The following is a 14781-nucleotide window of genomic DNA, read 5'->3' as shown; positions in this document are numbered from 1 at the left end:
ACAATCTCTACCAGGTCTGCTAGGTCTGGATAAATCAAGTGTTTATAAGCTGGGGTTGCATATTTAAAGATAGGACAGGGCCTACAAAGTCTCTGTACACAGCCAAGAACAAAAGGACCAGGAATGATAGGATGTACAATGACACTAAGACCTAAAGTATGAAATAGGTGTTCTGTTTTTCTTCTCATTCATTATGTCTTTGTGTAACATCCACAATTAGCTGCTGTCCATTTTTTTATCTAGAATAGGATAAGATATTTATATCCCTATTCTACGAGCTCTGGTTTTGTAAACTCTATTTGTATTTCGAATTGGCCTCTTAACCTTTATTTTAATGGATTCCCGTCATTTTTGTATGCTTTATTATCTTCTTTTACATTGCTGTTTTTTTTTCCTCTAGATCGTTTATTAAACCAAATAAACTTTGTATAAAAGTGGCAGGCTGCCAATCTTCTGAAATGTTGCTACCATAAAGACAGTGTTCACTGATGAAAAAACATTTGAGGATAAAAGTGTTGTAAAGTAATATAAAAAACTTTACTTTGCTGCCTAACCAATGCTCCTTAAAGCTATACATGATAGATGTATTATTTCATTGATTTAGTAATGCTATATCTGCCTAAGTAAAATAGCAAAGATTAGCCAAGATTCATTTTTGGGCAGTACTGACCAATTACCATCACACAAGACTCTTTAGAAGACTTAAGCTGCGTACACACTTCCAATTTTTATCGCTGGAAATGAACGACGAACGAACGACGAATGATCGATTGGGCAAAAATCGTTCGTAAAAAAAGTAACCAACGACGCCGACGAACGAGGATAGTCGTTGGAAATGAACGACCGGACCGGCGGATCGGATTGGACGACAATCGTTGACCATCTATCGTGTGTACGGTCGTTCAGTGATCGTCCATGGTCTGAGCATGCGCGATGAACGAACGTTCGCTCACTTCCTGTGGTGCACGTCACTTCCTGTATCGTTCAAACGATCGCATCTATCGTGTGTACAATATCTGCGAACGATCGTGTCGTTATCTGTATGTACAGGATCAGTGCTATAAGATCGTTCGCAGATATCGTGCAGGATCGTTCGTCGTTCGTTTACCAACAATAATAATTGGAAGTGTGTACGTAGCTTTAGTTTTTCTGGCAAATTTCTGCCTAGCCTGCACACATCACGGTTTTGCTTTCTGCATTGCAGGAATGCTGCTAAATTATTAATATATAAATAAAAATAGCTGCATGCCTCCTCTCTAGTTACATGGACACTTCTAGTAAATGATCACAGTCACACTGAGAATCCCTACCTAATATGCATATTTAACTAATTGAAAATTATATCATATGGTCACTGTTTACAATAACATATATTGTTACATTTAATACTTTATGTTGTATTGAACCTAAAACTGTAGCAGTATGTAACAAGCTTGTCAGGAATTTACAGATGTGGATTCTGGTTAGACAGGGCAGAGAAGACTTTGGAAGTGTGGATTTTTTTTTATTGCTAACTAAAGAATATTTGAGTGATGGTACTGTGCAAATACATCCCATTGTTCAGTTTCTCATACACACTTTCCAGTGGAGGGTTCTTGTTTAGTTCAGTTTACTGTGCTCGCCCAGCGATCACCTTTATTGTATTACACAGCAGCCCTCTGCTTCTGCAGTGCTAAAATATACTATATGCAAAAAAAGTACATTTACCAGGTACCTAATGTAAGTAAATGAGTATGAAATAAAACAAACATGATGTTTTCACTCCTCACATTCCTCCTGGCTACTCTGCAGTGGGAGAACACCATGCAATCATACGCTCCACTGCAGAATACAGGCAGGTTGGGTGGAAGATGACATCTCACATCAAGGGAAGGACATTTTGTGAAAGTCTTTCAACAGCATTAAACCACCATCTGCCTTTTTCTAGAACCATTTTCTGTAGTTTCTTAAATTCTCTATCTGTATAATACAAAGAAAATAGTCTTGTAAAGGATATGATATTCATAGCAGGGTTTAAAAGAAACCAGGCTTCTTGCATGCCAATAAAAATGTAAAAATGTTGTATGCTTTAAATAAAAAATTAGGAGATCGATAGATCATTATATTTGTATTTAGAAAAAAAAATTCCTAAGTGATGTGATAAAAAAGAAGCAAAATGTTCAGCTATTTTTCTCAAATTACAGTAAAGAAACATGATAGATATCACGCTAAAACTGATCACCTGCTGACACACACACAAATGAAAGTGTTCACTGTGCTTCAATACAAAATAATCTATCATCAAAAGTACTATTCATGTACCAATTCCACACCAGTTCATGTTCATCCAAGATAATAAAAGTTCCCTTTTACATTGCAATTGGAATTAGGCTGATATTACAATGTATCTGCTTTGTTTAAAGTGCCCGTTACATAAAAAAAAAAGGTTTTAAGTGCAGCCCTCTTGTGATTCTGGAACTGTGATACCGGTCAATAGCTAGTTACACAATGTAAAAAGAAACATTTTTTAAATATTTGACATGACCACATATACAGGCAACTTTTATATGCGCAATGTCTGCAATCCTGTTCACAACTATACCATTTACCCGTTACCTTCATCATGAATTCAAGTGACCATACAACAGTTTTCGCCTTTATTAGTTTTTAATCATCAAGGTTTTTTTGGAGACATCGTTACTTACATGACAATTGGGCAGCTGTGTATATATAGGTTTTTTCTCAATTTTTAACTTTCGATGCCCTATAATCCTTTTTTAACTATCACCCATAGACAAATTCGTCAAATTTAAATTACAGTTAAGGAGCTATCCTAAATTTCTTCTTAGAACAATAAAACCTTAGGGTTTTATAAATATTGATAGACTAGTGATGAGGTTGCGATGTGGTTAGTGCCACTGAACAGCTTCCTCAGGCGAGACACTACATGCATACGGTCTAAACTGCAGCAACTCAATAGAGAATGGTGGCACCAGTGGGAGGTTTATTACCACTCACTGACATCTGCTGTCAAATAGATAAGCAAAGGGGCAGCGAGCATTTTGCCAGCCAACAGGAGGCTCATAGAAATGCTTGTTCCTGCCATGGGTGTTAAAGTAGCCCAACAGGGATTTTAACATTATTTTCAGATAAAAAGTAGATTTTGATGGTTTACGTTCAACTTTAAAACAGGAAAAATAAGTGAAAAAGTGTACAGAGCAGCACGAAAAGAAGGCAAAATGGTCTAAAATAATATTTTATATATATACTATATATAAAAGGAAATAGGAATGGCAACACATTTGTGGACATCAATGCATTTTATAGAATTATTTAGAAAATCTTTTGCGTCAATTGTTTCACAATGCTTACACTGCTCTCTCTTGGTTTGCTTCTTATTTAATAATAATAATAATAATAATGTTGCGGTTATTATTTAATATGTCTAACAAGAAATTCAATCATTCTCATTGTAAACTACAAGACTTTAGGGCATTGTGACGGTGTCAACATCATCAAACAATATTTTATTAGACAATGCCTTGCTGCCTCTGCTTAATGTGTCTTTGTTGTCACAAATTGATCAACTACTTGCCTGCAGTTACTAAGCTGATTGGCACTGCCAAATTTCACAGCATTTCTTATTTATAAGCATGGAAGAACTTTGCCTTGGCATTTGTGCAATAAGCAAATGCTTCCATTATCTTGATAACAGATTAAAGAGATCTATATATACACGAAACAATGTGCTAGTTTGTTGCTATAACAATGGGCCTCATTTATCATTGTGTGCTGAACAGTAATGGCTGGAAAGAATCATCAATGTCTTAACTTTTCACTGCCTGGATGTCTACAGATTTGTTAAGAAACAAAAAATTCAGTAATCCAAGCAATGTGATCAGGGAATGTATTATTATTATACAGTATTTATATAGTGCCATCATATTACCCTGCGTAGAATGATAGCCCTAAACAAATACTGTACAATGCCCATAGTCATGTAATTAGCTGTCCCTTAAAGGGGCTCACAATCTAATCTCCCTACCATAGTCATATGTCTTTTAATACAGTCTAAGGTCAATTTTGGGGGGAAGCCAAATAACCTGACTGAATTGTTTTTAGGATGTGGAAGGAAACCGGAAAACCCGGTGGAAACCCACGCAAACACGGGGGGAACCTGCAAACTCCATGCAGATAATGTCCTGACCCAGATACGAACCTGGGACCTAGTACTGAAAAGGCCAGAGCACTAACCTCTGAGCCACCATGTTGTCCATGTATAATTTCCTATGTTAGAAAATTATATGTATGCATATATTCAAATTTACTTGTGCGCTTGGTTAGTGGTTATTTTTTTGCATTGTATAAATGAAAATTTTAATTTGTGAATCCTTTTTTCCAAATATCCTTGAGTTGTCAGCTACCATTAAACCTACATGATCATTTTTGGGTCTGAGCTGGTGATATATAGACATGTTCAGTAACTCAGAGTGCTGAAAGGATACTAAACATGGACAACACTGTATTGTAATGTGTTGTGACTGATCTGACATTTTTAAGTAATGTAAATAGGCTGTAGCTTAGCATTTCTTGACCTTTCTAACATGGGGGAACCCCTTGAAATACCTTTCATGTCTACATGGAACCCCTATTTTAAATTACTATATCAACAGCTCACAGTATATTAGCCTGGTGGGAAGAATGCATCTTACTACATTGCTGACCAGGGTGAAAAATGTCGACCTTCCAGATTGGTGTCAGGTAAGCTGACCTGAGAGGTACAAATTGCTCATGACTCAAGGAACAGAGAACACTGCTCTAGTGCATATCTGCTGAAGGTTTATAGATTTCAGCTTAATATTATGCAAATATGAATGAGCTGTATGAAATAGCATATGAATGATGTTGAATGATGATATAGGGATGCTGCACATATTGATGCCAAATTTAGATGTTTTTATATTAAAACACAAATCTGTTTATTTACTAAAATGAATTTCTCTATAGGTTAAAGGTAATGGATTTGTATAATTTTCAACCAACTAGATAAAAAATACTTACAATTGAATGTGGGTACTTGTAAATACCCCTATAGCAAAGGATTTTCTGAAAAAGATTTGGTCCAATAAAATTGTGAATTAGGCACCAATATTTCACTGTAAGTTTAACAGAACACAGACTTTGGTTTCAAAAGTGAACTTATAAGGATAAATAAAATTGTGAATTAGGCACCAATAGTTCACTGTAAGTTTAACAGAACACAGACTTTGGTTTCAAAAGTGAACTTATAATAATGAAATGCAAAACAACAAGTTCAAGTTATGGCCTGGGCTTTGAGCTTGTAGTGAAGACCTGGATGATCCCACCACAAAAGCCCAATATATAGTGCCAGTGCTGCCAGATATAGATAGAGGCGAGTTTGGTGCTAGCTTGATATGCTTCTGTAATTATTCAAAACTCACGGACAGCTGCATTTGACCTGCATCTGGCTCTTCTGACCTGCATTATTAGAGAATTTCCAGTGCTCATGGCTGCATAGAGTAGCAATGGAGCAAAGGGAAACGGAGTGTGTTTTGCTGAGTTACATGACTTTAAAGTGTGTGGAAAAAACAACAATAAACTTCTATTTCTTGCTCTATTTGTTCTGTAAAATGTTCTTCAGTAATCATCCTGTGATATTGGTTTCATAAATGCAAAACGTGTTTATGCCACCTCTTCTGACTGTTATCAGTAAGCCTTGTTGCCATTTCTCTCCACCAATAAACACCCCCATGGGATGGAGGGGTGTGTAGCCCTTTGCTTGGGTGACAATGCAAATCTTCCATAGAACGAGTAATTCTAGGACAGAACGTGCGTTACTGGCAGAAACACCAGGTAAAAAAAAAGGCTGATAAATGAAAGAGTATGCAGCCAGCAAATCTACAGTACGGTAAGCTAAAAAATATTACATTTTTGCTTTTTAGTTAGGATAAGCCTTCAAGCTCACCTGTTGTTTAGCCTTACATAACACTTTGTATTTGTACTGTTTTCATGATAAAAGTATGATCAGAAAGTTTAAAGAACATATGCCTTGGAGAAACTACTAAATAAAGTTACCGTTAGAGTTGACAAAGAACCTCAGTACCTCTGAAGAATACACATATTGTAAAACACATAATAAAAGAAGCTGTGGAGAAAGAGTTGCTTAGACTTCTCACACCCAATAACTATTCACATCTTGATCTCACGTCCAAGGTCATGGCAGATGAGAATGTTTTAGATAAAATTAAATTTAATCACAGTACATTTGTTTTCTGTACTGAAACTGTCATTCTGTCACTGTGTTCATGAATCAATGTTAACCTAACTTCATCCACGCAATTCTCAGACTAAAATTCATGATTTATTAAGGCATTACAGGACAAAATGTGGATGAGTGACTTTAATGTCTATGCCTTCATGAAAAATTAAAATGTTGTGTCACGTGAACCTTACTCGTTCTGCCAACAGAGCACTAAAATGATCATACTGTGGAGTCAGCCAGGACTGCAATATATCATGACCTACATATAAAGTAAAGCTGTTTTATTGAACTATTCACTTTATTAAAGTATGACCTAGGCTATATCTACATTTAAAAACAAGATATTGCTATTATAAACATTCCTTTAAAATAAAAAAACTGTGGCAGGGTGTTTTACTGGTCTTAAGATCTGCCCCCATAGGTAAACACAGATCTGCTGAATATAGCAGCAGATATAGCCATGTACAATATATGGGGCCTTTAGATAGTATTTCCCCTCCTGGGCATTTTCTTGTTTTATTGCCATTAAACTCTATAGCATAGCAGATATCATTTTTATTGATATATAGAAATTGTGATTTTATTACAGCAAATCTAAATGAAAAAAAATAAAAAATTGTGAGCTGGGACAAAAATGTCCCTGCTGCAGTAAAACAATTTCCTGCCTGTTCACTATATTTTCCCTATTGAACACTTAGCTGCACATGCCAAGCTCAATGTACAAACCTGGTATATCTGGCTGCTTGGAATGAACTCCTCTGTGGATGTGTGGGAGTTACACCATTCTGGCCATTCCAATTAAAATGGAGCTATGTGGGAGAGATGGATGCAGCACACACTGGTTAAGGGCCGTGGGCCAGATAGTCTGCCAACACATATAGATGCCCCCTAACCAGGTTTCATTCACAGTGCCCCTTCCAAATCAGCCAGATTTCACAGATGTAGGAGGCGGCCAGTATCCATATTTCTCAAGTATTTGTCATCATTGCTTTTACTAAACTGATCAATTCTAAAATACAACTGGTTAATATGCTCATGTAAATGTGGCTCAGTTTGTGTAAGCAGAGAGGCTGTTCCGGTCTCGGAGCAATGCTAACCTGTCAAGTGCTCCTCTTACTATTTTATAAAACTGCAACTGCACTTTTTAAAATAAAATGCAATATTGTTGACTTAGAGGTTACCTAATCATGATTTATACTCTATACAGAAAAACTAACACAACAAATCTGGACAATTCTAATTAGGAATATGATGACACAATTTTAACATCAATCTTGTCAAAAGATTTTGACATATAAAAAAAGCTGAAAATATATATTTTTTTTTAAACATGTGCCTGGGACATAAAGATAGAAAGAAATCAAGAACAGATGTTCTGGGCCATCCAAATAAATAATAAATACATTTTGCTGTATTTCTGTGCCCATATGAGAAAATTATTATCAATTCAATGAGAATGCAAACAATAAAAAACACTTGCAACCCTTTTTTACTTTGTACAAGACTAAAAACAAAGCTTTTTATTGATTGGATGGGCGATACATTTCTGGTAGCAATTATAGGAACATATTGGGTTTTTAGGTCTAAGATATAATGCTTATAATAAATTGTGTTGATTTTATTTGTTAACAATGGTATATTACCAATTTGTTTTTGTTTGAAAAGAAGTGGGGCTTTACATATTGGCCATACTTTCTTCCACAACTCCCTTTTGGACCTATCAGGCAGGTTCAGCTCTGGTTTGGGATAAAGCAATCACGCACAAATGGCACCCTATTTAATCTCCAAACAACATGTACTACTTACTACCTCCTCGATCCATTTTGTATGGAGTGGAAGCCAGGAGAAGCTACATGTAGTGTCTCTCCAAAGGCAATGTTTCCTTGGAAACTTGGACTGAGGAAGTGTAAAACACACAGCAACCTCACCGCCTGTATGAACAAAGCCTATTATAGGCCATTACTAATAAAGAGGCTCCGTATGTGGAGAAGCATGAGACCGTTTTGACGAAGGTAACCCCACTCATTTTCCCATCCAATTTGCTCCGTCCGAATTGTCCAGACTGAGAACATGTTTTCTTTAAATGCTATTACAACTTGACTACGGTTTTTAGTATAAACAGTGGGTGCAATTTTAAACTTCTTTGTGCTGGGTGACGGGATGGAACTCAAGTACTGCCTCCAGCAGAAGGATGACAGGTATATTTTAATAAAAATATCTATAACTTTTGGTGGTAAGCATCCCTCCCCTAATCCATACAATTGTTCTGGCGAGCACTTTAATAATCGTTTTGCAAATTGCACAAGATTTGATTGGCATTTCTATTTATGTGCTGCCACTGTACAAAAGGAAATATGCTTGTTAAAAAACAATTTCCTTTTTACACAGCATTCAAGGCTTTCTGTTCTTGCACATTTAGAATATTAAACAGGGGCACGAGATAATATAATGTTTTCACATAGAAAATATTTTTCACTAAAAATAAGTTAAAAAAAAACTGCAGGTGCAGAGGCAATAATAAGATTGATGCCAATGATAAAGTAATTTTGGTTTTGTTTTGGGTTTTCATCCATTATTAGACAACAGACTTCTTTATTAAGGATAACATAATACATAATAATTATAAAAAATCGTGAATTCATTTATGAACCACTGCAACAGCACACTTGTTAAAAGTCCTCTGAGTCCAAACACTGGCAGCTGGTGGACAGGACAATAAATGAACTGCAGTATGAGGTCATCCCTGATTTTAATTAATAATTTGTAGGGGATTACAGGACGTTTGTATCAACACAAATTCCAATACTTACTCTAGCCGTAGTTAAAACAGAACTCCAACCAAAAATATTCTAAAAATGGAAATCCCAAATTAGCATAAAATGAAAAAAAAATTGCCTTAAAATACAAAAATGTATCCCACTTTTTTCTGCCACTATATGTTCACAGTTTGATTTTCAGCATCAATCCACCTGACTTCCTTTGAGCCCAGGCTATTCTGAACCTGTCCCATTTAGTTACTGGACAGGAGTAGCAGATGCAGTGCAATGGTGAGCTTATTTTTATGTCATTCTGCTTTTAGGTACATTCATTGCTTGACATTAAAAATCCATTTAGTAATGTAATATTGGTTACTGAACTGCTTTGATGTTTGTGTTCTATCTGCCTTGATTTTTAATGTAATGTGCATTTGGAATGCTGGGATACCTGTGTGTGAGACACAGCAAGGTTTTAACTTTCATTTTTCTGGAAAAGCAAACTCCTGTGTATGTAAAATGTTCTAATATATATTATTGTCTCTGCACATGGCAATGCCTGTCTGTAGCAACAACACATCGGTTTTTATTGGCCTTATAATAGTCAATTGGCAACAGACAATTTTGTGTTTTGAAGTGGGGATGCAGCTTTCTGCACAAGCCACAACGGAAGCATGGCAATGACTAATATCTAACAATAATTATGTATATGATTCTCTTTAATTATGTTTATTAACGTAGTGCTAATGGGTATAATCAAGAAGGTTTAATCCGCAGGGAATTATCTGCTTTATACAATTACTGAATTTAAGTGTTTTTAATATTGCTTATATGGTCTGTTTCAATTAAGGTAAATAAGACTTTTTTTCTTATGACACATTCAATAATTGGTGTACAGTATACTAAAAAGGAGCTGATTTCAAATAGTGCCAGTGACTGTGCATAAATGTTTGTATCCATGAACCTAAGTATATGCATGCACAAATAATTATTTTGCTATTCTTTGAATACATCCTAAATCACAGTCATGGCATACTATTTCATGCATATTAAAAACAACTGTATAGCGAGTTAAATGGGGTAGAAAATTTAATATATGATTATTTTGCATACAGCAATTCCTCCAACATAAATATTTAGATGTTGTTTATGACATCTGTCATGTCCATTGAAAATTATGGTTTGCAATCAAATTCATAGCCATGCCAGAAGGCATAAATTAACCCTGCCTCATAAGAAATGAAAGGAATATGGTCTAGTGAAATATTGATTTCCTTTCTTCCTATAGAAGCTCAAAAGACTTTCATATATTCATCCAGTTTTATTTGCATACTCACAGTGATCTTTATGTAGATATTATGTAAATAGTTGCATCGTAGCTATTAAAGTTTAATAGTGTATGTGAAATATAGCTGGTTGGTGATATATAATATTCCTCACCAGGCTAAGATGCAAATGAGTTAGAATGGATGAGTTACAACTGGTCAGCACAGTAGCTAGAGCCTACCCCACGAAAATCAACACATTCACTTACATTTGTACATATTTACCAGTTTTATATTTATATAGCACCAAACTAACCTTCTAGTACATGAATATCTGGGTTACATATATGAAATAAACATGTATTTCTTGATGTATTTGAATATTTTGTATATTAGTGGTTGACAAAAACTGCAGTAGGTCAATCTGTTGAGGCTTTCCATTTTGTACCATACTATTTTACGATGGTGTCATGTTGTCAAAGGCTGCCATAAATTTAATGAACACCTAACATACATTGCAAAAAACAAAGGACTCAAAGTGTAGTAAACTATTGTTTTACTGCTTCAAACTTCATGGTTGTTGGATCATTTCCAGCACATGGCCTTTTGTTTAACAACCAATAACTTCTGCAACAGGGTCACACTCACATTTGTTGCACTTTTTGTGCTTGTAGAGTTATCCATTAATCAATAGCGTTACTGCAATCTCACATATTTCGGTCAATGTTACTACTTACCTGTCTCACAGCTAGGTCCAGTGAAACCTTGAGGACAAGCACACATATTAGGAGCAATGCAAGTGCCTCCATTCCTACAGCCATCCTTGCAGAAAGCTAGAATGAACAAAGAACAAAAATGAAGCTTTAAATTAGCTGAATAAAAATGACTATTTTAGGCTAAATCAAAGAACAGCTATAAACATTGCTGCTGCTATTTCTACTGTTAAAAAATAAAAATTCAAACCCAGATGGTAGAGAACAGTTTGCAGGGTGGGTGTACTGGCAATAATTATCTAGGATGCAGAGAGGCCCACACGCAGGGCCCAGAACATCGATGTGATATGCTTAATAAATCTGTGAGCTTTCTTTATGCTATTCACATGTGCCACACTTTATGTCCATTTACTGTTCATCTACTCTGGACATGTTCATTCTTACACTGAAATGCCTTTAAAAGCAAAGCATCATCTATTATATTGGTACTTTCAAGACACTGGAGAACAATAATGTTCATCTTCTTTTCTTTTTATACTCTTACCTTTACATATTGTGCCGTTTCCTGTGTATCCAGGCTGACAAACACAGTTATGACCACCCACAGTGTTAAAGCACAAAGCATTTTCATCACAATTATGCTGGTTTGTTGCACACTCATTATGTTCTAGGTAAGAAAATAAAGACATTTTACTTATGATACAGAATTGTTAAAATGATCACCATAAAAACATGATTTGTTGTTAAATGAATGCCATAAATATGTGAAATGTCAAACTGTATAAATAAATTGTAATAAAAACATTCACTTTAACAGTTCAAGCATTCACAACAAAAGCACACAGGTAAATACAATTTTCAAATACACCAACAGACTCTTCTTTGGATCCATTACACATCCTAAGTCTGGTTTTAAAACTTGTCCCCTATGTCTTAATTCAAAGGGTGGCCATGTTTTATTGTATTCAGGTTTTTGTCCAAAGCTTCACTTGGATAAGGAGATTTTATTTTGTGCCATTTCATATTTTTTATATAAAACTAGGAGTATTTCTGATTATAGATCAGCTCATTTTTTATATTCTTTAATCATTTAGAACCCAAAAAGCAATAAAAAACAAATACAGCCATAAAAGATGTTTTCCATTGCACACAGCTTAAATCTCAAAGAATAAAGTAAAAACAAAATCATCAAGAAATGTGTACAACTTTCTTGGAAAGTATAGGCAATGGTCTGAACCATATAACACTAACAAGTAAATCAGCAGACCAGCTAAACTGTATTCAATAGAACCATGCACAAAGATTTTCTCTGACCCAGATACTCGAACAGATAGTATATTTTCCATATGCGTAGAGCCTGATTTATTGAAGCTTTCCAAGACTGGAGAAAATGGATGTTCATGCGTGAGCCTGGGTAATCCAGCAAATCTAGAACGGATTTCTTAAAAATAATTTGCTATTGCTTGACAAATATTGTAATCCTTGAACAGATCCATTTCAGATTTTCTGGATCATCCAGGGTTTCCCATGAAAGAGTATCTTCTCCAGTCTTGGACAGCTTTAAAAAATCTGGCCCATAATGTCATTCACCTTGGGAAACCACTGCCCATTTGTTGGCGATAAAAGCAGGTCAGCTCATTTAGTGCTATTTTATATGATGCAATTTCATAATTAATTTGCTCAAAGTGAAGCCCCACACTGTACATATGGTAAAAGTAGTAAACAAACAATTGTAGCCCAAAGCTAATAGTATTAGGGTACAAAACATTTTTCTGAGAAACTAGCACAGTGCAGGCTACTTCTAAATCAACATATTCTCAAACTTCTAAAACCTCCCACAAAAATACTTAAAGTGTATTTACTCTCTGAGAATGAAATTATCTTATTTTCTATATGGATTGTTAAGAATATCATTGCAAGTGTTACGTGTTCTGTGTTTGATAAAGATGAAAAACACCTTTTAATCCTGAAATGCAGAGCTTTACTATGTCCTGAGCTTTCTGTGCTGTAATCAGCTCCTGCCAGGCATGCCCAATTCATTTCTTTGAACTACAGAACACACTCCCTCTATAGATTAGAAGAATGCAAGTTGCTCTGTAACCTCAATACACTTCCTGTCCTTTGGTGACAACGCTGCTCCTTCAAATGTACAGTGAGTGACTCTTGTATTCTAGCAAAACCACTAATAGCTGCTGCAGGTACGTACTAAACACTTTTTTTTTTCAACAGAAAATTCAGTTTGACAAGCCAGCACAAAGAACAATGAAAAGGTATTATGGATTTATTGCAATGGGTTACTGCGCTTTGCACATTATTCTATAGCCTAATAAACAAGACTTTCATAAGACTTCATATGCAAATATATGAGCATATTTCACGAATATCTGCCATTATTATAATCTTGTTGTTGGTGACAGGTCCACTTTATGAGAAAAGCTTCAACTCAGCGTTATCTTGCAGCTTATGCTCTTTGTAGAAGACCCTTCCACCACAGGTGAAGTTGTTGCATGTATATTACATAATCACTAATGGTATTTTGCTTCAATAATCTGTTTTTAAAGCAGTTTTATCACAGTTGGCCATCAGTAAAAATGTTTTTCTTTTTAACGGCCTTACGTTATGATTATGTAGGTCTTTTATTCACAGTGGTATCACTAAATACCAAGACTCACTAAAAAGAGAAAGATGTAAAAGGCGAGTGGTAAGACATATTTATATAGGAAATAAAATGCTAAAGACTGAGAACAGAAATATTATTGTGCTATTATTCTGCTTTACCAGATCCAATTCATGTTCTGGTTTCATCCAAATCTTAAAACTATCAATGTTTTTTTGTCACTGTGTATTAAGTCAGTTTGCCTATTATTCTGTTTTGATACCCCCATACCCTACTCACTATGACAGCAGGGGCTCCTATCAAAGCTGTACCCTAAACCATAAAAAATACACATAAGAGAACAGTTTTACGTGCCAAATTATTTACATTTTTGTCTATCTGGTCCTGGGATTTGCACAATTAAGTTAATGACATCACTTGTTGCAGTTATGAAATAAAGTGAGATCCTCACTCCACCCTCAATCTACTGACTGCACAGTGAAAGAGCAGAAGTAGACTGAATAGGCCATCTCTGTTCTCACTCTCAATAGCCTTTTGGTGTCAACCAGCATCAAGCACACCATATGCTTCTAGCCCTCCTTCTCCTAACCTAAAATCATATTATATAGCATATTTTATGAGGTGGATACCTAGTAAAATTTAGTTACTTACTTTGGTTGCATTTAAAAAACACATTTAATATCAATTAACTCAAAGAACTGGCTGATCACATTACAGTATTACAAAGTAGAGCAACAGGGGTCACAGTACTTCTAAAATTCACCATTTTTTTTCTATGCCTAAACAACGTACATTAGTCGGTATTTTAACGGGACCAATTTTGCAATATTCTACCACTTTAAAACGCTTTCCCAATGTACTGATAGATGTCCATTTGGATAATCAAATCCTTTTTCATGTTTTATGCCCTGCTGGACACTTCATCGGTGATAAATACTTTTCAAGACAGACTTCTTTACTTAAACACTCTATGTCCAAAATGACAAAAGACCCAAAATTGCTTTTAAGTGAAAGTCAGAAAGCAGAAAACTCTTAAATGCACTTAACTACCAGCTCTAAAATTACAATGCAAAGATGATTTATGGTTTGATTTTGACAGGCTATTTATACTTCCTTTTGACAACTGAAAATCCCTGTCCAGGCTGCATTGGCTTTTCGCAGATAAAAGAGA

The 14781-nt window shown here is 35.3% G+C and overlaps 1 protein-coding gene across 2 annotated transcripts in view; it reads right to left on the bottom strand.

The window, feature by feature from the left end:
- The window catches only part of NELL2 (neural EGFL like 2), a 133280-nt gene that overhangs the window by 19067 nt on the left and 99432 nt on the right, over positions 1–14781 (bottom strand). For both annotated transcript variants that reach the window (XM_072401453.1, XM_072401452.1), the window contains 2 exons: positions 11538–11660; positions 11018–11113 (listed from right to left, as the gene is read on the bottom strand). In XM_072401453.1, coding sequence (XP_072257554.1) covers positions 11018–11113; positions 11538–11660 — 219 coding nt within the window. The remainder of the gene's footprint in view (positions 1–11017; positions 11114–11537; positions 11661–14781) is intronic.

Source organism: Pyxicephalus adspersus, chromosome 2 (assembly GCF_032062135.1).
Source record: "Pyxicephalus adspersus chromosome 2, UCB_Pads_2.0, whole genome shotgun sequence".
In the NCBI taxonomy this organism is placed as follows: Eukaryota; Metazoa; Chordata; class Amphibia; order Anura; family Pyxicephalidae; genus Pyxicephalus; species Pyxicephalus adspersus.
This window is presented reverse-complemented; position numbering and strand designations above follow the sequence as displayed.